At 43.8% G+C, this 24008-nt stretch overlaps 1 protein-coding gene across 5 annotated transcripts; it reads right to left on the minus strand.

Moving 5' to 3' along the window:
• Positions 1-9313: 9313 nt before the first annotated feature.
• On the minus strand, positions 9314-22643 carry LOC103179296 (GDNF-inducible zinc finger protein 1). Of its 5 annotated transcripts, XM_042332810.1 has the most exons (7): positions 18984-18999; positions 17917-18560; positions 16053-17465; positions 14366-14460; positions 13613-13780; positions 12500-12657; positions 9314-11989 (listed from the first exon to the last, which is right to left on the minus strand). In XM_042332810.1, exons 3-7 carry the CDS (start codon positions 17441-17443, stop codon positions 11309-11311), a joined length of 2493 nt encoding a protein of 830 aa, XP_042188744.1. In that variant the 5' UTR covers positions 17444-17465; positions 17917-18560; positions 18984-18999; the 3' UTR covers positions 9314-11308. The 5 variants fall into 5 exon arrangements, with proteins under 5 accessions (XP_042188744.1, XP_042188745.1, XP_042188743.1 ...); XM_042332811.1 differs by lacking the exons at positions 17917-18560; positions 18984-18999 and adding an exon at positions 22528-22643; XM_042332809.1 differs by lacking the exons at positions 17917-18560; positions 18984-18999 and adding an exon at positions 22478-22643.
• Between the last annotated feature and the right edge of the window lie 1365 nt (positions 22644-24008).

The following is a 24008-nucleotide window of genomic DNA, read 5'->3' on the forward strand; positions in this document are numbered from 1 at the left end:
AGCACTTTCATGTAGGATGAAGGTCTCGTGAAGCAGTTCACAAAATAAGAATTGTTAAAAATTAAGGTAGTGTGGTGTAGTAGTCCAAGACCAGGAAAACTGTTCCACGACATAAATAGACTGAGCTGGGGTGATGCGACCTCTATTGATAGCACGTCAAGAAAAAATATCCCCAATTAATGCAGTCTCAGGATGCAAACGTTTTGCATGTTTGAATAAGGTGCATGAGTAGTGAGTGTATTGCAAGACTTCATAAACTGAATGTTGGGCAAGTAGTTTTACCATGGAGAAATGTTCCAAGAGCTTTATAATGTGCCTGCGGAATATAATGTGCTGTTGGTCTGATCACTGTGAATCAAGATTTAGATGTAGAACTCCGTCAGCTTACTTGCAAGCAAACAGTATGTTCTATTAGCTCTCCATCTGAGAAATTCATTTTTGTGTTATATCTGCTGTAGTTGCTCAGAGTTTGATTAAGGCTTGCAATCCTTCATTCTGCTCTAAGGCTTCAGGCTATATTGCGTCAGTGAAAATTGGGACAACATTTCTAGTAGACCCGCCATGCATGGCAGTAGAGTTGTTTCATGATGAGTGTGTTTTTACTCTCCTTTGGAATGTGAATTGAAAATTGTTTATTGACTAATTCAAAATGATAACCTTACATATTTTGAATTCTTAAAGCTTTGCATTTTTCCAAATTTGACAGTGAAAAATGCAGACATGGTAAAGAGCATTTTTTTTGGTGGATGGATGGGGGTTAATGTCAACTGGGTCCAATTGCTAAGTCAATCATGACCACCACCCAAAATTAGTAATGAAGGGATTTATTTATATTGTTGATGATATTAATGTTTTGTCTTTTGTGAAAGGTTTGGGAACAACATTCTAACAATCTTCAAATGCTTAACCAAACGCATTTTGACCTTAAATGCTTAACCTAAAACTGAGTGTTTTTTTTGTTATTTTAGTGTAATTTGTGCCCATTGAGTTTTTAACTAAGTTGTATAGTTAGAAAGTGAAAGTATGAATATGTAATTGTTGATCCTATGAAGAATTACTGCTAGGTTCTAATTATTTTCAAAGCTCCTCTTGGACATCTTCATATAAAGTAGTTCTTGAAACATTTAATCACAACGTAGACAAAAGTTTGTTGGGAAGCATTAAGTGATTCCTTTGGCTAGTTTTGATGCAGAAACTTATTTCAAAAAAGTTTGGTTATTCACTTTAGGTAATGGCTATGTATAACATGAAACATTAATTTGAACAAAAAATAGCAGTGCTTATTGTGAGACCCTTACAGAGAAACTATATTAAATCNTTTTTTTTACAAATTCCAGTAATCTGTAATCTAGCAAATCACGATCTCCAACATGGAAATACAGTAATCCAAGTTATGCGCTTTTCATTAAATGGTTTAATTCACCTTTTATACTACAGGAGGCTTTACATTGAGTGACTTGGTGTGCATTTTACATTACAGGAAGGAAAGCTGCAAATAGGCAAACAAACTGGATTTATACTCAAATTAGGATTAATTTGATTGCCATGCGTGATTAGACCCAGGTGTTGATATTGTTCCAAATCCATTGAAGTGTTTACACTATTGTTTTTTTCCGAAGTCAAGATGTTGCAATGGCAAGGGGTGGGGAAGTTGAGCACAATTCTGGAAAATAATAATAATAATCCGTACATTAGACATGGTACCTTTCATATTGGAAGGACTTCTGAAAGCGCATTACTGTGAGGTGTAGTGACTACTTTGTAGGCGAACTGTGGAGCCAATTTGCACCCAGCAATATTCCACAAATAGCTGAATCAATGCAGCTGAACTCTTTATCAACTCATTCTGAAACCACCTTCTGCAGATTTAGTATTGTATTAAATTATGTAAGATACGTTGTCTTCCAATGGTTACAAGCTATTTGAAGGTTTTAGTAATTTTTTCAAACAACCTATATTTATTTTTATTGCAAGACTTCAGATATTGGGCAGATGTTAGTCGAGAAAGCATTGTAATCTGCAGCTTGTGGGGCAGCACTGAGAAACCAAACCTTTCCTTCAAAACTTTTTTTTAACAAAATAAATCACCTGTTACAATAGAGATTTTGCAGGAGCAGTGTGAGCTCCTCTGCACACCTGGTCTGCTTCACTTCTCCTCTAGAATCGGTCTTTGTAAATTGTGCAAACACTGGAGCAAAAAATGGAAGTAAGTTAACAAATTGCACATTCTTGAAATTCACCACTTGTGAAAACTTGAATTCATATAGCATGACTGGCTACTTTAAAATAAACTGTAATATCCTATGTATATTTGGTTGAAAAATAATTTTACTACCGTGAAGTACTAAGTATTCAGTACAAATGCATAAGCATTTTGTGTATCGTTATGTGTTGTGAGGATAGGCTATATTACACTGACATTAGAGTAACTTGAGAAGCTGATTTTAAACATCTTTAAAGACCTTTGTAACTACTGTGCTGGTTGACCAGAGTATTTTTCATTGTTGTAGCAAGATTTGTTTTCTCCCAAGTATTTTACCTCGTGTACCATTGCTAAGCTATGAAAATGTAAACATTGTCATTCTGTCGTATGGATTGTATGCCTGTTCAAACGTGTTGTGTATTTGGTGTTACAAAGTGCTGTCCACAGTAATTTGAATGTAGCATGTTGTCCTCATAGGTAATGTTAAAATAGTGGTGTAATGTGTATTAGAAATTGTTTCAAATATCTAATGCATCAAGACAATCTTATCAGCTTGACAGTCTTTTTGTGGTGTTCTGGCAAATCTTCAGCATTGTGAAGATGCGTGCTCCTGAAAATACTTCAGCCAGTCTGTTACTGAAAGTAAAACAAACTCCTCCATTAAAATAAAATATCCTATTACATTTTTTTTGACTTTATTTATCTTGCATCTTTAATATAGTAAAATGTTGTTAAAAAATGGAGTACTGGTCTGGATATATTATATTAAAAAACTTCTGCATTCTACAGCCGTCTAATGATTCATCAAGCTATTGCTAATAGTAGCATGAACAAATGTACTTTTCAGTGTGAACTCAAGAGAACTGTTTAACAAGATCCATACACAGATGCAAATATCGCCAGCAAAGCAGTTTCTGCTGCAGTTTTTTTTACTGTAGACTTGGTTTGGGCCAGGTTACTTGATGTTGCGCAGCAGTAAGGGTGCTACAATAGGCATCAGTGTCCCAGACCAGGTGTGCTCAGGGCTCCTAGGTTTTCTGCTTGAAAGTACCGATAGGTAGATGGCTGAAGACAAATCAAACTTTTGTTATCCCCTTTCAAATAAATTGGTAGCATTCAATACTCATCAATCCCCATTACGTAAAAGCAAGTTAAGAGGTTCAGAAGGAACCTATACTTTATAAACCCACATCTTCAGGAAGAAAAAAACTGAAGGGAATGTAAAATAAGACGCTGCCTTGAAACATCCTAGGCTCAAATAAAGCTCGTTTTGCTTTGAGCTTGGGAATATTTGAGGACCTCTTGACATTCATCATAAGCCAAGCATTGTTGAAAGATTTCTGCACAGAATCTGGCACTTGCACACCACAGGAGCTTGTCGGGTGTCAGGACGGTGCTAAAAATGTGAGGGTTGGATAGAGATTGATTATTTACCTTCACTTTATTGCCAGCTCCCAGAGATTCAATTAAAAAGCTATAAAAAGGAATACAATTTGTTGTTGAAACTATAAATTAAAATAGTTTCCTCCAATTATTGTATTACAACGTTCATGTTTCTGCCTTCTCCCCTCAGGCCGCCAAAATCCTCATCCATGCATTTGTTACATCTAGGCACAACGACACCAACTCCTTGCTTGTCGGCCTTCCTAACTCTTCCCTACACAAGCTCATGTCCTCTCCCGCACCATGCTCCATGACCCGATCACCCACATCCTCACCCAGCGCCCCATTCCCAGAAGATAGAATTTGAAGTCCTCGCCTTCAAAGCTCTCCACGGCCTTACTCCATTTTACCTCTGTGACCCGCTAACTCCTTATGGACCTGTCCACTCCCTTTGCTCAGCAGGCGCCGGCCTGCTTCACGTTTCCAACCTGGTATGCTCCATCATCAGTGGTCGGGTCTTCAGCGTTTCTGCTTCCACCCTATGGAACTACATCCCAGAGACCCTTCGCCATGCTCCCTCCCATGCTTCCTTCAAGGCATGTCTCAAGACCCTCCTCTTCGACTGCGCCTTCGGTCACCCTCCTACCATCCACCCCTTCTGATCACAACCACCTGCTCAGGTCCAAATCCCTGACAGTCCAGCGCCTTGGGACGTCCTCCCGACGTGAAAGACGTCATACAAATGCAATTTGTTATTGTACTATGTGCTGCTTGGAAATGGGTCAGCCTGCTGTTGGACAACAATATGCAGCAGCAGGCCTAAGCCTGACCACACTGAATATTGCAGTTCTAGCAGGAACATTACTCTGCTTTTAAGGATTTATAAATATAAATCATCTGACAGACAGGCAGTGGAAATGTTATTCACTTGCTATCAAATTAAAGTTCATCACTCATTTATGCTGTATTGCACTGCTCGGTACTCCTGAGAACAAACAATTGTTTTGTGCAACATTTAATTGCACAAAACTATTAGCTGGGAATTGATGAAATAGGCCACAGCTTTGAAACCATCGACATAAACCCTTTCAATCATCAACTTGTCACCATATTTCCATCCTATTCACTCCTTCCTCCACTGTTTGAGGTTTGCCTCAAGACCTTTGACCAATTACTGTAATTTTTCTTCTAGGTGGGTGCAACAACAACAAAATTACATTTGTATAGTGCCTTTTACGGCAGGAGGATGTCCCAAGGTACTGGACAGACATGGAGTCTCGGACCTGAGCTGGGGGGGGGGGGGTGGTCAGGAAGAGTGGAGGGCAGGGAGGGTGATCTAAAGCACGGTTGAAGAGGAGGGACTTGAAGGAAGCAAGGGAGAGGGCGAAGCAGAGGGACTGTGGTATGGAGTTCCAACGAGTGGGGGCAGAGTGGTAGAAGGCCAATCGGCCTGCCAATAATGGGACGAGAAGCAGGCTGGAGCCCGCTGGGTGGAGGGAGCGAGCAGGATGGTAGGGGGTTAGGAGGTTGCAGAGGTAGGGGGGAGCAAGGCCATGGAGGGCTTTGAAGATGAGGACCAGGATCTTGAACTGTATCCTCTGTGCAATGGGAAGCCAGTGGAGTTGGGCGAGGATGGGGGTGATAGGGTCACGGAGCCTGTGCGGGAGAGGACATGAGCTGCAGAGTTCTGGATGAACTGCAGCCTATGGAGGGAGGAGTTGAGGCCGACAAGCAAGGAGTTTGCACAGTTAAGCCTCGCTGTAATGAAAGCGTGTATGAGGGTTTTGGCGGCCTGTGGTGTGAGACAGTGTCGGAGCCGGGCGATGTTGCAGAGGTGGGGGAAGGCAGAGCGGGTCATGGCACAGATGTGGGGTAGATAGGATAGCTGAAGATCAAACAAGACGCCAAGTTTCCGGACTGGCTTAGCAAGGTGGAGTGTGCATCCATGGATGGTGATGCTGTCAGTACTTGAAATGTGGAGGTGTTGATGGGAGCCAATCAGGAGAGCCTCAGTCTTGTTGGCGTTCAACTGTGGAAAGTGAACTCTCATCCAGGAGATGTCTGACAGACATTCTGTCAGGACAGAAGTGGTCCTGGAGTCAAGGGTGGAGGCAGAGAGATACAGTTGGGTGTCATCTGCATACATGTAAAAGTTAACCCCATGTCTGCGAATGATGTCACCAAGAGGGAGCATATAGATGTTGAAGAGGAGGGGATCAAGGACAGAGCCCTGAGGAACGCCGCACGAGATGGTGCGGGGGCTGGAGGAGAAGCCATTTGTGGAGATGAAGTAGAGGCGGTGTGAGAGGTACGATCTGAACCAGTCAAGGACAGAACTGTGAAGGTTGAGGGGAGAGGGGAGGCAGTGAATGAGGATAGAGTGGTCAACAGTGTTGAAGGCAGCAGAGCAGTCAAGGACGAGGAGGCAGAGGGAGCCCTGGTTGCAGTTGGACAGAATGTCATTTCTCACTTTGACCAGAGCTGTTTCTGTGCTGTGGGCGGCATAGAAACCCGATTGGAGGGGTTCGTGAAGGGAGTAACGGGAGAGGAAGGAGCGGAGCTGGGAAGCAACAACTTGTTCCAGGAACTCAGAGAGGACAGGGAGGTTGGAGATGGGTTCAGGGAGGGTTTTTTAGGGATAGGAGTGATGATTTTTTTTTAGTGGTGTGGGAACAGTACCAGTGTACTGGGAAAGGTTTATGATGTCTGTGAGTAGAGGGGCAAGAAGGGTGCAGTACAAATAGTGTAATGTCCCATATGTTTCCTTTATCAAAATACAAATGCAAACCCTTACAAATCTTGAACATTTCAGATAAAAGATGCTTTCTATAATGTGACAAGTGAATCTCTTAAGTTTCACAATGTCCAATGTTGGAAGCAGCTGGGCAGCAAAGATTTGTCATTTACTATTTTTAAAAACACAAATTATTTTTAAGGAATCTTAATGTTTTTAAGAAATAATCCTTTAAAAAAAATTGTTCGAACAAAAAATGGTTACAAATTCAGTAACTCCTAAACCGCTATTTTTAAAATTTACAAATTTCACATTTCTAGGAATCCTGAAATTCCCTAAAAAGGAATTCGGCACTTCAAAGAAGTATTGGAACAGGCAAGATGTGTAAAGCAACAAAGATGTTTTTAATGTTTCACCCAGTAAATATATAATGCATCCATGTGATCCCTTTAATGTGGATGAATTCAGCAATTTATCCTGAGTAAATACTAATTCATCTCATTGCACCTATTTAATTCAAATTTCTCCTTTCACTTACCTGATTATTTTTGGTCAGGCAGGTGACTGACACACTTGGAAACCAGGCTTAAAGTTATCAAAACCAGACTGAGCATTCCACATATGCATGTCAATTACACAGGAATTCCTGTGTCAGGCATGGAATGTGGATGCTCCCCCTGATTACCCAATTCCAGAGTTTTAGGCGGAGATTGGCACGATCTAAAGCTTGGGGAACGCAGAGTGCTCATTGGGGTTTTTGTATTAATGCAATATTAGCTGCAGCTTCGCTCGCAACCAAAGCATCCAATATGGAATGTAGATTGACACACAGACAAACATTTCATCTTTATCTACACTCATCTGGGAGGACTCCAGCGAGAAGACTTAATTTGGGAGGATTCAGTGGGAGGACTCGGCGCTTTAACAATGTAATTTTGTTGTTGTTGCTGTGGCTTAGCTTCGCCTGTGTTCTTTATTTCATTCCCGCTGCTTGGCTACAAGCAAGCTCTGTGACGCAGGAAACCACAGCGCCACGGTCAGCCGGCGCAGCCACCAAGTGTAACTGCAGTGAATGCAGTTGTATATATATATGTGTATATATATATACACACACACGTGGTCTGTGACGCATGATGCTACAGCGTCACTTTGTCTTGGTGGCCACCGGGTGTAATTGCAGCGAAAAACCCCAAATTGAAAATAACTCATGAACGATACGAGATACCCAAAAACAAATATGCCCATGTCACTTCTAGGTGCACAACCTTTCTGATGAGATATAAATAATGTCTCTACATCAATCGGTTATCGAGATCCTTCTCGAAGCGCAGACAGACACTGTCATTTTATTAATATATGAAGACTATCCAGTTAAGCAGCTATTGGAGGTACATTTTTTGATTAAGTGTTCAATATTTGCTAATCCAACCACAGAAGGTAAGACTTTGCTTATCCTGTTAAAGATCGTTTACACTTCATGACAATGATTCACGTTATCTGTGTTTGATTGCTCTCTGGAGATTTCACAGTCCTTGCACTGACACAATTGACTCCCTCTCTTCGGGACACATTCCTCCCTTCCCAAACAGCTGTGCTGAGATAAGAAAGGTGATGCGAGGGGAATTGCAGATATGACCTTTGTGATGCTGACTAACTCATCAATCTACACTACAATTAGGATATGATTGCTAAGGTTGGATAGCAGCAAAGAAAAATTAGCTAATCTTCTTACTTGAAAATTTTTGTTCCTTCCATTCCCTCCCTTCTAATTAAGTGCATTTCAAAATGTACCTCTTTGACCATGCTTTCGATCATCTTTCCCCTCTCTCAGCTCTAGTACCACCCAGAATTGTCAAGCGCTTTGGGACAGTCTCCCGACATGAAAGGCACTTTATAACTGTAAATGTGTTGTGTTACATTTTGTTGGAAGTGCTTGTTCTAGTAAAAAATATCAATTTCAAATTCAACAAGAAACACTGCAGGGAAGGAGCTTGACATTTTAAGTTTTCCAAATACCAGTATTCAAACAAAATGCTGACAAGAGAAAAAAACGCACAATATACAAATAAAACCATTACATCAATTTATATCTTTACTTTCCACAGTAATTTCAACAGGTGCTTAAGAAAATAAAACTGACTTGATAATCCAATATATTTCATACAGTAGCTAGTGCTAGTGCACAGTTTTGTAGATATTATGGAGCTAAATTACCAGGTGAGTCATTTTAAATGCCAATTGTGTCAATTGTATTTTTTTTCTAAGGCTCAATTCCACTGAGTATATTGAGACTCAAACCCATTGCATTTGATGCAGCCAAGCCCCTGGCTCCACCTGATCAGATTGAATTTAAAACCTGTTCCTGAAGGAAAAACGTGTTCAAACAGTATGGCCTTCAATACTGATATTCCATTACCATATTAACACTACTTGACTGCTCCATTCCAAATAACATGATAAAAATGCACACAATTTTGCAACACGTTTAAGGTACTAAGGTATAATGAATAAATAAGACATTTCTATAGAACCACCTAGTTGGAAAGTTTGACTATTGAACTTTTAAAGGTTTGGCAAACTTTATCAATTAGACGGCAGATTATTTACTATATTATCGTCTAATTTCAAGAAATCTTTATTTCGCTCACAAAATACAGTCACTACACTTTACAGTATAATTTGTAAAATGCATTAAGACAACAATGACTTGATAGGGTGCTATATCAAATGCAAGGATTATTTTTTAGCTGTAAAACCACAATTATTTAGTTATTATATGGAGACGTGCAGAGGTATGAACAATATAAAGCTGAATGGTTGGTGAAGCAGCTATAATAACCTGCTTTGATATCAATATTCTCTTGGCATCTAAGAAATGGTGGCAAGCAGGTTGGAAGAAAATGTTCAAAATAAAAAGAGAGCTGCTTTTTACATTAAATAATGATAGGGCTATTTGCTAATATCAGAAACAGGGCATATATGAACTGTAAACAGTGGGAGGTTTATTTACTGGAGATAGGTAATCCAAATGATTTATACAAAGAAATAGACCATCAACTCCCAGCACAACTTTTGGCATTGCTAGACCGATTTGAAAGCAAAATCGGTCTACAAAATCTGTTAAATTTTAACAGAAATTTTACCTGAATTGTTAGGGTACCTGAACAGTTCAAGATACTTTTAAACATATCCAATTTCAGAAAATTGATCACATTTGGGTACAGTGAAAAAATGCTCAAAGAGATGACCCTGTTCTCAAATTGATTCCAGAAGTGATTATCAAATAGATGGGTTTATTAAAATGCTGCTAATGAGTCTAAAAAGAACATGTTTTGTAAGTATTTTTGGACTCACTGAATGTAATACTGGAATGAACATTTGGTTTCTTCACAGTACCTTAATTCCCATCATTTCAATATGAAGTTTTTTGGCCACATATTCTTTGGGAGCATTTTCCACTCCACTAGCTTTATTTGGTTAATAGAGTAGGGTAATCTGAGACTGGGATTTCTCTATAACTGCTGTGACTGATTCACCATAATTGGCTCAAAATAAATAAACTTACACAAGGCAACATCCCTAGCCTCCACCCCAAATTGAAAGATTAACCTTGCTTTATAATTAATGATTTGGGAGAGAGAAGAGCAACAGCTAATAAAGGTAGAAGTCAGCCAAGTTCTTTCAAATTTTAAGTCATAATGCAAGGTTCTTGAAATATATAATTTTTTCATGTCTCTCTAATATTGTACTCTCACAAAAGAGTCAGTTCACAGGCAGAAGTAGGTTTATTTTTAAAACCACCCAGTGATGACAGGATAGTTAAAGATGGGTGAAGAATGACCAAAAAGTCATTTTTCAAATATATTGAAAAGGACGCCAATCTTTGGGATTGCAGATTTAAATTCTGGTGGTTTCTAATATCTTTTCCGAGGCAATTTTCAAACCTGATAAATAAAAAATTTTGCATTTTTGAGAGGAGATAGTGGGTTTATATAACTGAGCGAAGTAGAAACTAAAGGGACAAAGCACAAGCCTTAGTTTAATTTGTACAGAACATTAATCCAGCCTATCCTAGTGTATTGCATAATTTTGGTCAAAGTATTAGAGTAGGGATATCTTGCCATTGGTGGGAATGCAGCAAAAGGCAACTGGATTGATGGCTTGAATTAGACACCTGTTATAAGGAGAAACTACATAAACTGGGAATGCTNAAAAACAAAAGGTTCAGGGGAGATCTTATTGAAGTACTGAAGATTGTAGAAGATATAGATAGACTGATCTTATAACAAAGGTTAGACTTGGATAGAACTTAGAGAAAGTGAAGCGACATTTCAAATTAATTTAGTTTATACAGAGTGGTGAATATTTGAATAAATTTCCTAGGGAGGTTATGGAGGCAGAATGTGGCAACAATTCCAAGAGGAAATTAGATACCAGCTGGTAACAATAATTGAGGGGCAATTAAAATATGCATGCTGTATGCGTTTAGGGAGAAATGAAGTTGTGTATAACGTCACTGTCAATTTTTGAAAGGATTGCTTTCATCGTCTTGCTACAGCATAATCACAAACTTCGCAATACATGATCCATTCTGAAGGGCTTTAAGTCCCATTATATATTTTTTAAAATCTTCTAATGCTTCAAAATCCAATAGTCAAACCTTGATATTTACTTTAAAAGGCAACACTTTCTGCATCAAATCCATTTCACAGATATTTAGAAACTCTAGCAAAATGATTCTACTTAGAAAAAGAAATTATAATGCACCTTCTTGACTTTAAAATAAGTTTAAAAAGTTCTGTTGATTTTCCAATTTACAATAGCACTGCTGCAACCCAGTGAATAATTGTAAATCTTTCATAGAGAACCAAAAGACCATAAATGTAGCAGATGATTTATTCCTTTCTCGCTACCAAAAACTAGATTAATATTTTAAATTAATTCACCTGAGCTCAGGGGTGGAAGCAATACAGCAGATTAATACCAGATCACATTTGAATAGTCTGAATATCGGCCACTCCATTTACAGTGCTCTGCAATGCTGGCAGATTATTGCTCTGCATAACAGTTAATTGTGAAGTTAATGTTGATATGGTGACAGGTGTTCCACTCTGTACCTGCTCCACTTCTGCTGCATGCGGTAACATGTTGTTGATGTTACCTGTCATACCTAGACATGCAGGAACAGAAATAGTAGTCACACTGCTTGTGTTAGGGGTCTCATTTTTGTCCACTGTTAAAGCACCGGTGTTATTGTCAAGAACTAGGGCTTGTGTGCTTGCTGAATTGAGCTGTTCCACATTAGCCAAGATGTGCAAGTGAGTCTGCACTGAATTTGTTGGGGCATGAAGTACAGCGAGCTCGTTCAGAGTGGCTACCATAGAGGCTGCCTGAGTCACCATGGTGACTGAAGGCAGACCAGCTGGCCTCCAGTCAGAAGTACCTGATGCATTCTGCTCATGTGTACCAGGGATATTCCCATGGAGAGTAGCTGCATGTTGATCACCAATTATTTCTGTACAAGATGCTGATTGTTCTTGCGCTTCTGAAGGAGGAATTGGCTCACAATCAACAATAGCATAGAAGTCCATTCTTCGAGCATGGTTTTTCTTAGCATTCTCATCCAGAGTGATAAGGAAAGACTGCCATGGTGCATTCTTGTCATGAACCTGTATTTGTAATTTGAAAAGACAAAGAATTAGCAACAGTTGAATAGATTTGAATAGAATGGCACAATTGATGTTCAACCTCTAGAATCACAAGAAAATATTAGAAAATAATTATTTGTCTGAAGCAAGCAATTCTTGCCTGAAGATACCTGCGGGGGTTTGCTTGCTCCTGGACCAGACTGCTGGGTTGTAGTTTTGAATCAAGCTCAAAGCTGATCTTTAAACTTATTTTAAAGATAAGGTATCCAGCTTGGAAAAGCTCAGCAATGGCGATATACAGGAATATGGTCAACTGGATAGTACACATGTTCAGGAAATGACATCAGCAACATCCCGACAATCTGAAAACTACCCATTTTTTAATGCAGGAACTTGGTTGGCCCACTCCAGAAGCCAAAACTGCACTGGAAGCCCACATAATATCGGAGTACCCTGTGTTTTCTCTTTTTAACTATTTCTATTTGTGGAGCAGACAAAAAGAACTGAACTATCAATTGAAGCAGTCCTCACCGAAGCATGCCGCCTGAGCGTAGATTTATCAGTGAAGGTCCTCCCACACGCACTGCACATGAATGGTTTCTCTCCTGTGTGTATGCGATGATGACGCTGCAAAGCATTCAGTTGGGTGAACTGTTTGCCACACTGGTCACAGCAATAGGGACGCTCACCTGAAAAAGACAAAATATTAAGAAGCAGCATTTCGTTTCTCTGACTCAGAGCAAAAAGTAATAATAATAATCCTTGCTTTTGATATAGCGCTTTTCACGTCTTCTAGCCGTCTCAAAGCGCTTGACAGAATATACTGTAAAGTGAATTGACTGTATATTTGAGGNAAAAATAGTTACGATACCCCAACATAGAAGGCTGTATTTTCCTCCACATTTTAAATAATAAAAGATTTCATATCCCCTAACATGTGAGGTCTCCCATGAATATCCCCCAACTCAGAATGATTTAAATATTTACTTGGTGAATAGAATTCAAATCAAAACCATTAAATGATGGCTTAACATCAACAACTCCAATCTCTTCTGAGGTTAGTAGTTTTTCTACAAGCTTCTCAGATGTCTTGATCTCTCATTTCTTAAGTTTGAAATACAGGTCATTTGCCCTACCCCCATCATTCCTGCTGTTTCTACCTCTCCACACCGCACCTTCCTCTTTATCTATTCTCCTGCTTTTTCACCAAACCCTTTAATATTCTCTTGGAAATTCCACTGTGCAGGCAGTTTCAACAGTTATTTATGCTCTCTGATTACTGAGTGATCAATAGAAATATTCTGAAACAAAAAACAGAGAGAGCTGGGAAAACTCAGCAGGTCAGGCAGCATCTATGGAGAAAGGAAAGTGAGTCAACGTTTCGACCCTTTATCAGAACAGAACGGAGGGTCATGGACCCAAAACGTTGACTCACTTTCCTTTCTCCATAGATGCTCCCTGACCTGCTGAGTTTTCTCAGCTCTCTCTGTTTTTGTTTCAGATTTCCAGCATCTGAAGTATTTTGTGTTTTGTTAATAGAAATATTCTCTCTATTTATCCTATCAAAATCTTGATTAATCTCCATTCCCTTAATCCCTCTACTCTAGGAAAACCATTCAAACGTTTCAAATGAGTATATCACACCTGTGTGAACCTTAATGTGTTGGTGAAGGGAATTTCTTTGTGCAAAGGCTCGATAGCAGATCTCACACACAAATGGCTTTGATCCGGTGTGGATTCTGTTGTGATGCTTCAAGTACTCTTTTGAAGCAAAGCTCTTGCCACATGTTTCACACATAAAGGGTCTTTCACCTGAATAATTAATTTAAAAAAATGAATTACTGCATTGCCGCCAAACTCCTTCATGATATTCTATCTTCGAAAAAAGAAAAAACGGAGAACAATCATCAGAACTCTAAAGGAGATCACTAAGTTTGTAAACATTACACAGAAAAACATGTGAATACTACAAGCCAGCAAAATATCTCAAGAGCTAGGTATGAATGTGTTCATTAATTTACATATGATCAGACACCACAACGTATGATAATACACAGGAATATTCTAGTCTGTCCAATAATCTATGAAGGATTGGTTCTTGTTTAAATAGTTATGGAAGCAGCTCTTTTGACATATATGGTAGCAGGAAAGATGTTCCTAAATTCTTCTCTATAATCCCTTTTCACCCCTTTATCCTACCAATTTTTTGCAATAATTTTTTCATCAACAGTTCAAGTATACTCTCATGGTCATTTACTGAGCTGAAACTCCTCTGCAGCCAATAATATGGCAAATGAGTTAACAATTACAATTATTGAGATTTTAACTCCATGATCTGTGCCATGTGAAACAACTACTTTACACAAAACATCAGAGGAAAATAAAACCTTTTTTTACCTGTGTGAGATCTCTTATGGTATATCAGCATATGATTCTGCGTGAATCTGGCGCCACATTGATCACAGGCAAATGGCTTTTCGCCAGTATGAATTCTTGAGAGAAAAAAGCATTGATAATATTTATAGTAACCAGAAATAACATTACACAATTATCTCAGACTCTCACTCAGTCTCTCAGTGTGTGTATGCGTCTCTGTCTCTCTCTCTTAGTTCTCCATCTATGTGTGCATCTCTCAGTCTCTCTCCGTCTCTCAATCCACGACTGTTTGTGTGACGTTGCTGTGCCCAAATGGCTGCTGCATTTCGCCACAAAACACACTGTCACTACACTTCACAGTATATCCTGTGAAGGCCTCTGAGAAGTCTTGGAAGATGTGATAAGGCACTATATCAAATGCAAGGATTATTATTATTACATTCTCTCTCTGTCTATGTACGTTGTTATTGTATGTGACTCCCTTGATGTGTGTGTTTCTCTCTCTCACACACACATTTTCCCACAAAACTCAGTCATTACACTTTACAGTGGACCTCTTTGAGATGTTTCAAAGACGTGATAAGGGGCTATATCAAATGCAAAGATTATTATATATTACATTACAGGATCAGTTACAATAAGATTTCTCATTCTGCATTAGCATTGTATACTAGACAGTAGTTTGAAGTTGCCTCTTAAACCTTGGACAGTCAGCAACTACTGTATAGTTGTAGCTAATTCTTAAAAGACTTTTAAAAGAGTCTCTTAAAACTACAACTACAACGTTGCATAGTTTCAGGCAACTGATATTGCCTAGGAAATGCAGAAATCAAATGTACAAATGTGTGCCCACATGGTGATAAAGATGGAGGAAATCTCTCCCAATTTGCGACAAATTGTTACTACTATTTACGTAAAATCAGATCTGTTAAATGTATGTGTCCAAACAGAAAGCACAGCTCTTTTGATAAGGAGCATATTACTCTGCAACCACAGATTCTGCGTCAATGTAAATTTTTAAACTAGTCTCATTTTTTCCTCTTGAAATTCTCTGTTGATCTCTCCGAAAGGCCTGGACTCATAATTCCCCATGCAATTGGCATCTCACAATACCTCACAGCAGATGCTATTCTGTAAAGATTCAATAGCAATTCAATTATGGAGAGGTGAATAGGCAAACATAATTTTGTTCTCATTTGGTGCACTTTCCATTACTTGGTCACTAAATAGTGCCAATAAGTAGAAACACTGGCAATTTTATACAGGGATGCTGAGAACTATTGTGTATCGTCAGTGGCACCTCAGCTAAGATCAGTTAATTCAAAATCCAGATAAAACCTGCACAACTTTTACTTGGGGTTACTCAGAAGACAAAATGTTACATTTACTCACTTAAATATTTACAAAGCTTTATTGAGTATCTTTCAAAGAAAGTGTATAAAATCCTTGCATTTTTACTTATATGTTTTTAAAATGGTGGAGGGGGGGTGTATCAAAGTAGTTCTAGAAATCTTGCATGTACTTCAAACATAAGCACAATATCCAATTTGGAATAGACATATGGATAAATAGTGTGTTCTACTCATACTGTAATTCAAAACAAGTCGGATTATACTACAGTGAGAAAGATTAATAAGAACTGTATAGTATTGAATATATGGTTTTTACACAAACTAAGATAATACAATTGTTTACTGTACTTTAGTACCTCAAATGCACCTTCAGTGCAGATGGCTGAGAAAACTTGGCATGGCATTCAGTGCACTCATAGGGTTTGTCGCCGGTGTGTATCCTTTCATGGACCCTCAAGGCAGTTTTGGAACTTAGTCCTTTACCACACTGCAAGCATAAATGACGCTCTCCACCCTCATGAACCTTAAGATTATGCCGCTTCACATACTTTTTCCTCTTAAACCTTTTACCACAGAGCGTACATGGGAAACGAAGCTCTTCACTATGAACATGCATTTGGTGGCTTTTTAGATTGCAACGATTAGCAAATGTCTGGTTGCAGATCTCGCAGCAGTAAATAATTTCAGGTATAATACCATGGCTCTTTTCTATATGTTTTAAGAAGCTCTTTTCATATTGGAAACCTTTCTGACATTTATCACACTGAAAATTTCTGACTCGTTTCTTCTTTTCATTCTCATCCGGGGTCTTTTTAGTGTCTTCAACCAATTTAAAACCACTATCGTCACTCTCATCTTCATCTTCCTCCTCCATAGTCTCATCTTCATCTGGCTTTTCACTGTCTTTCTTGACTTGATCTTTGGCTTCTTGTTTTTTATCTTCTGTAGAGGACAGCTTTCCAGATTCCTCCTTCAAATCTTCATCAACCTTTGCTTGTTCTCGAAGCCTACGTGTATATTTCTTTTTGGGAATCTCTAAAAAGACTTTGCGCCCAACTTGCCTTCCACTGGCACGTTTAGTCTTTATATTTAAAGGTTTTGCTAATTTCTTTTCCTTTTCTGACTTTTCCCATCCCTTAGTTCTGGTAGTCGCTGGCTCTTTAAAAGATGCCTCATAAACTTTCTCTTCATCTGAAATAATCTGGCCAGAGATTTTGTGATTGTGTTCTCCTGAAACAATTCCTGTGTTCTGAAAAGAACCTGGAACAGTGTCGCCATCCTGTTTTGTTCCTTTCATTCCTTCTGTTCCATGGGATTCCGCCAAGTTGCCCAAGTCCATCAGAGCTGACTCAAGTATTTGTGATTTTACCTGACTACAGACTTCTACTAGTTCCCTGCATTTCAATTTCTCAGCAATCTCCTGTAATCTTTGTACCCGTTCAGCCTCAACCTCCACTTTTGCAGTGTAAACAAAATCCAGAAAAGAGGCAAAGTCTGCTGTATATATGTCACGTAAAGTAACAATAGTAATCTTAGTGTTCACCATTTCATTAAGGAAAAGCTCCTTAAAGTAACTGCTGGCTGCAGCTAACACAGCTTTGTGGGCGACAAATTCCTCTTTGCTTCCCTGGTGTTCTATCTGCACAGTTACATCACAGAAGTAGCACAAAATGCGAAGTTTGTGCATCTCATCCAACAGGGTTTTAGGGGCTGCCTTTGACTCCAGTACAACTTGATTGCTTACCATCTTCCTTTATTTTGTATAGCTCCTGCAATACAGAAAAAAAAGACATCAAACTTCACAATTGTGATCAAGGCTTGCATTCAGGCAATAAACTTTATATGAATAATATGGTACAATGGTTGGGAGACAAGACATACCATTAAAATCTTTGGAAACATTTGCCAACTAGTAGTGTACCATGGCACATTTTAGAGGTTTAACATCAATTATAATCTGTTGCAAATTGTATACATTTGAAATACAAACATTTCCAGCTGCAACAACAAATTGCATTTATATAGCGCCTTTTACATTGGGACAGTTGACGGTTTGCACCCGAGCTGGAGGTTGGAATCAAGAGGAGTGGCGAACTACGTGGGGGGGAGATGACCAAAGGCACAGTCAAAGCATAAGAATATAGTTGTGAAGCGATTTGAGACGTGATGAGGCACAATATCAAATGCAAGGATTATTATTTTTATTATTTTGAGACAGACCTGGAAGGAGGTATGGAAAGGTGCAGGGCAGATGGGCTCCGGGATGGAGTTCCAGAGGGTGGGGATAGAAAGGCTGAAGACCCAACCACAGATGGAGACGAGGGATGTGAATTCTAATCTTGAAATTAATATGTTGTGAGACAGAGCTAGAGAAGTTCAACACAGACAGCTGATGGGAGTATGTGACCTTGTATGAAGCTGAATCAAAGCTGCAGTTCTGTATGAGTTGACGGTTGCGAAGGGTATAATCAGAGAGGCCTACAACTAGAGAAGCTGCCTTTTGTCCTAAAAAAAAGTTTGTCTTTATTGCCCACTGTTACATTAAATTGAAGAAAACCTCAGGAGGTTGAAGTATGCATCAAGACTTCTGAACAATAATGGCCTTGTGCATACCCTTAATGGCTGTGCTGGGAGTACCTCGTGAGTCTTTTGCTGCTATCTGGGAGTTGGCAACTTCAGTCCCTCCCATACACCTTTCCTCCCTCCTGAAAGAATGACACAATGCTGATTCTGACACAATGCTGCCAGAATATGCCACACTCCAAGCTACTCTCTCCCTGATGTACCCTATAAAAACTACCTCACCCCTATACAAGCTATCTACCTCTCTGCCATACTAGCTATCTCCTCCACCTACTGGCTATCTCCCCCCCCCCCCTTCCCTGTACTGGCTATCTCCCTCCACCTACTGGCTATCTCCCTCCCCCCATACTGGCTATCTCCCTCCCCCCATACTGGCTATCTCCCCCCCCCCTCCCCTGTACTGGCTATCTCCCTCCCCCCATACTGGCTATCTCCCTCCACCTACTGGCTATCTTCCCCCCCCCCCCCCCATGTACTGGCTATCTCCCTCCCCCCTGTACTGGCCATCTCCCTCCCCCCATACTGGCTATCTCCCTCCCCCCATACTGGCTATCTCCCTCCCCCCATACTGGCTATCTCCCCCCCACCCCCCCCCCCCCTGTACTGGCTATCTCCCTCCACCTACTGGCAAACTCCCTCCCCCCATACTGGCTATCTACCTCCTCCCCCTGTACGAGCTATCTCCCTCCACCTGTACTGGCTACCTCCCTCCCCCCATACTGGCTATCTCCTCTCCCCCCCCACCCCCCTGTACTGGCTATCTCCCCCCCCCCCTGTACTGGCTATCTCCCTCCCCTGTACCGGCTATCTCCCTCCCCCTGTACTGGCTATCTCCCTCCCCCTGTACTGGCTATCTCCCTCCCCCTGTACTGGCTATCTCCCTCCCCTCTGTACCGGCTATCTACCTCCCCCCTGTACTGGCTATCTCCCTCCCCCTTGTACTGGCTATCTCCCTCCCCCTGTACTGGCTATCTCCCTCCCCCTTGTACTGGCTATCTCCCCCCCACTGTACTGGCTATCTCCCTCCCCCTGTACTGGCTATCTCCCTCCCCCTGTACTGGCTATCTCCCTCCCCCTGTACTGGCTATCTCCCTCCCCCTGTACTGGCTATCTCCCTCCCCCTGTACTGGCTATCTCCCTCCCCCCTTGTACTGGCTATCTCCCTCCCCCTGTACTGGCTATCTCCCTCCCCCTGTACTGGCTATCTCCCTCCCCCCTGTACTGGCTATCTCCCTCCCCCTGTACTGGCTATCTCCCTCCCCCTGTACTGGCTATCTCCCTCCCCTCCCCCCCCCCTGTACTGGCTATCTCCCTCCCACTGTACTGGCTATCTCCCTCCCACTGTACTGGCTATCTCCCTCCCCCCTGTACTGGCTATCTCCCCCCCCCTGTACTGGCTATCTCCCTCCCCACTGTACTGGCTATCTCCCCCCCCCCATACTGGCTATCTCCCTCCCCACTGTACTGGCTATCTCCCTCCCCACTGTACTGGCTATCTCCCTCCCCACTGTACTGGCTATCTCCCTCCCCTCTGTACCGGCTATCTCCCTCCCCACTGTACTGGCTATCTCCCCCCCACTGTACTGGCTATCTCCCTCCCCTCTGTACCGGCTATCTACCTCCCACCTGTACTGTACGCTCGCTCCTCCCCCTGGTTCACCACCCACCTCCACTCACTGAAGAGCCAGGTGCGGGCCGCTGAACGCACCTGGATCAAATCTGGCCTAACGGTCCACAGACAAATCTGGCTGGACCTCCTCAAAATCTACCGCTCCACTCTAGCCTCGGCCAAATCGTCCTTCTACTCCAGGATAATCCTGGAGGCGAAGGACAACCCCAGGCTACTGTTCTCTACCACATCCCAACTCCTCCGTCCCCCCCGCCACCCCGCGCAGGTCATCTCCTCCAACCTTCACTGCGAGGAGATGCTGGATTTCCTTGAATCCAAGATCAAGGGAATTCGCTCCGCGGTCACTTCCCCTCCAACATCCACCCACCACCCACCCTTTCCCTCCCACACTCCGACTCCTACCCATCCTCCCCTACACACCTTCGTACCCGTTTCCCCACCCTCTGTCACCAAACTCATCCTATCCCTTAAACCTACCACCTGCTCCCTTGACCCCATCCCCACTCCACTCCTTATCTCCCAGCTCCACCTCCTTGCCCCACATATCACAGACATCGTCAACCTGTCCCTCTCCTCTGGCTCTATTCCCATTCCCTTAAAAACTGCCACCATCACTCCCACCTTAAAAAAACCCTCCCTTGATGCGTCGCAGCTATCAAGCTACCGGCCCATCTCCAACCTCCCCTTCCTGTCCAAGGTCCTGGAAAGAATTGTCGCCTCCCAGCTGCGCTCTTTCCTCTCCAACCATTCACTATTTGAACCCCTTCAGTCGGGTTTCCGTGCTGCCCATAGCACAGAAACTGCCCTGGTCAAGGTCACCAATGACATCCTGACCATCTGTGACCAGGGCTCCCTCTGCCTCCTCGTCCTCCTCGACCTATCGGCAGCATTCGATACGGTCGACCACGCTATCCTACTCCACCGCTTGTCCTCCCACCTCAACCTTCAAGGCCCTGTCCTTGAGTGGTTTAGGTCGTACCTCTCCCAACGTCTTCACTTTGTCTCCACAAATGGTTTTTCCTCCGGCCCCCGCACTGTCTCGTGCGGTGTCCCTCAAGGCTCTGTCCTCGGTCCCCTCCTCTTCACCCTCTATATGCTCCCCCTCGGTGACATCATCCGCAGACATGGAGTTAACTTCCACATGTATGCGGATGACACCCAACTCTACCTTTCCTCCTCTACCCTCAACTCCACGACCACCGATGTCCTGACAGCCTGCCTGTCCGACATCGAGTCCTGGACGAGAGACAACTTTCTTCAGCTCAACGTGCGCAAAACCGAGGCCCTCCTGATTGGCTCACGTCAGCGCCTCCGCACCTCAGGCGCCGACACCATCAGCATCCAAGGCTGCACTCTCCACCTCTCAAAGCCATCAGGAACCTCGGGGTTCTGTTCGGCCCTGAGCTGTCCTTTCTCCCTCATATCCGCACCACAACGGGCACCGCCTTCCATCACCTCCGGAACATCGCCAGACTACGGCACTACCTCACCCCTCACGCTGCTGAAACCCTGGTTCACGCCTTTATCACCTCAAGGCTGGACTATGGGAACTCTCTCCTCGCCGGCCTTCCCGCCACCTCCCTCCACAAGCTGCAGGTCATTCAGAACTCTGCAGCTCGTGTACTGTCCTGCACCAGGCTTCGGGACCACATCACTCCCACCCTCGCTCGCCTCCACTGGCTTCCCATCCCCCAGAGGATTGATTTCAAGATCCTCATCCTCACCTACAAGGCCATTCACGGCCTTGCTCCCTCCTACCTCTCTGACCTACTATCCCCCTACTTACCTGCCCGTACCCTCCGTTCCTCTGGCTCCGGTCTGCTCCACGTCCCCCGCCCCAACCGCCCTACCATCAGTGGTCGGGCCTTCAGCCTCTCAGCCCCGAGGCTCTGGAACTCCATCCCCCAGTGCCTTCGCCGCCTCCTCCCTCTCCTCCTTCAAGGCCGGTCTCAAGACCTTTCTCTTTGACCGAGCCTTCAGCTCCCCTCTCGACTCTCTACCCCCTCCTCGCCGCCTCCCTTCCCTCCCCTCACCCTGACCATGTCTCCCCTGCTCGGGTCCTGACCCAACTGTACAGCGCCTTGGGACGTCCTCCCGACCTGAAAGGCGCTCTATAAATGGAATCTTGTTGTTGTTGTTGTTGTACCGGCTATCTCCCTCCCCCTGTACTGGCTATGTACCTCCCCCTGCAGTGGGTGGCCCACTCTGACTTGCCCCCTCCAGACCCATCCCGCTACATGGCCGCTTGTTCTGTTCGGTGCCGCCGATGTTACCAGAGCCGCCCGCGGCCCCCCTGCCCCGCGGTCCGCTTTCTCTGTCACCCGGCCCCCTGACACCCGGCCCCCTGACACCCGGCCCCCTGACACCCGGCCCCCTGTCACCCGGCCCCCTGACACCCGGCCCCCTGACACCCGGCCCCCTGTCACCCGGCCCACTGCGCCGTGAACCATTCTGTTTCGCCGCCGCTCGCTGTGCGGGGCGGTGGCCTCGGGTGTCTCTCAGCCGATGCGAGTGTCCGGCCGGGCCGGGCCGGGCAGGGCCAGGGCTGCTCGGCGCTCGGTGCCTCACCTGGAGCGGTGAGCGCTGGCGGCAGTTGGGCTCAGACCGCCATTACTAACCGACAGGCGGCCCTGATGACGCGGCCGCTCCTCGCGACTCGAGCTTCTGGAACCGAAGACAAACGGCCAAGTCTCGCGCCCATCCCCTGACCGACTAACCCGCGGCCGCGCACCACGCACGCGCACCGCGCTCGCGGGGGGGGGGAGGGGGGGGTCGAAGGGTGCCGGCACCGCGCACGCGCGACTGCTTCTGGTATGATTGGTCGGCGATTTGGCTCAGAGAGCGCCTGCGCGGTCGTCCCCGGTTGTGACAAGGTTTGCGACCCGGAAACAAAATGGCGAACAACAACAACAACATTACAGCGCCTGTGTAGCGGTGGGACGCCGTCCCAAGGCGCCAGACTGGGAGTCAGGGTGGGGGGGGGGGATGCAGGGAGATGGAAAGCACGGCCAAAGAGGAGGGTCTTGAGATGGGTCTTGAAGGTGGCGAGGGAGGGGCCGAGGGGGAGGGACTGTGGGATGGAGTTCCAGAGGGTCGGGGCAGTGGGGCGGGCGGGCGGGCGCGGGACGTGAAGCCCACTGAGCGGAGGGAGGGAACAGGGTGGTAGGGGGTTAGGAGGTCGGAGAGGTGGGGGACAGCGAGGCCATGGAGGGCTCTGAAGGTGAGGACTAGGATCTTGATCTGTATCCTCTGTGTGATAGGAAGCCAGTGGAGTCGGGCGAGGATGGAGGTGATAGGGTCACGGAGCCCGGTGCGGGAGAGGACACGGGCTGCAGAGTTCTGGATGATCTGCAGCCTGTGGTGAGAGGAGTTGAGGTCAACAAGCAAGGAGTTTGCATAGTTAAGCCTCGCTGTAATGAGGGCGGATATTGAGGGTTTCAGTGGCCTGCGGTGTGAGACGGTGTCGGAGCCGGGCGATGTTGTGGAGGTGGGGGAAGGCAGAGCGAGTCATGGCACAAATGTGGGGTAGAAAGTATAGTTGAGGGTCAAACAAGACCCCAAGGATCCGGACTGGCTTAGCAAGGTGGAGTGTGCAACCATGGACGGTGATGCTGTCAGCACCTGAGGTGAGGAGGTGCTGATGGGAGCCAATCAAGAGAGCCTCCGTTCAAGTATAATATTACTTGTAATTATCAGGGCATTTGTGTCAGGAGGATGTCGTAAAGTGCTTCACAGGATTTATTGTAAAGTGCAGTGACTGTGCGTTTGTTGGGAAATGCAGCAACCCATCTGCCCACATTAATGTCCCACAAACCAACTCAGAAATAAATGGCCAGTTTTATCTGGATCACTATTGGCCAGAACACCAAGAGACATTTCCATTTGATATAATAATATATTTGCACCTTTCCTGTCAGGAGATGTCTCAAAGTGCTTATCATGGCTTAGAGTAGGCAAACGCGGCAGCCAATTTGTGCAGAGCAGTGTTGCACAAACAGCAAGAATGTCCAATGTTATTTGGGGGTTATCAGTCTACAAAACTAGGATAAAATGCCATCTCTTCTCGAATAGTGCCATAGGATCTTTAACATTCCATCTG

This window comes from Callorhinchus milii, unplaced genomic scaffold, assembly GCF_018977255.1.
Source record: "Callorhinchus milii isolate IMCB2004 unplaced genomic scaffold, IMCB_Cmil_1.0 Scaffold3, whole genome shotgun sequence".
In the NCBI taxonomy this organism is placed as follows: Eukaryota; Metazoa; Chordata; class Chondrichthyes; order Chimaeriformes; family Callorhinchidae; genus Callorhinchus; species Callorhinchus milii.

Excerpts from the sequence above, each read along its gene's own strand:
- LOC103179296 (XM_042332811.1), bottom strand. The coding sequence starts at position 17,443 with ATGGTAAGCAATCAAGTTGTACTGGAGTCAAAGGCAGCCCCTAAAACC. Across the intron at positions 12,658-13,612 it reads ACACATTAAGGTTCACACAG|GTGAGCGTCCCTATTGCTGT; the intron begins GTGTGATATACT and ends TGTCTTTTTCAG. Across the intron at positions 11,990-12,499 it reads CGCTCAGGCGGCATGCTTCG|GTTCATGACAAGAATGCACC; the intron begins GTGAGGACTGCT and ends TTACAAATACAG.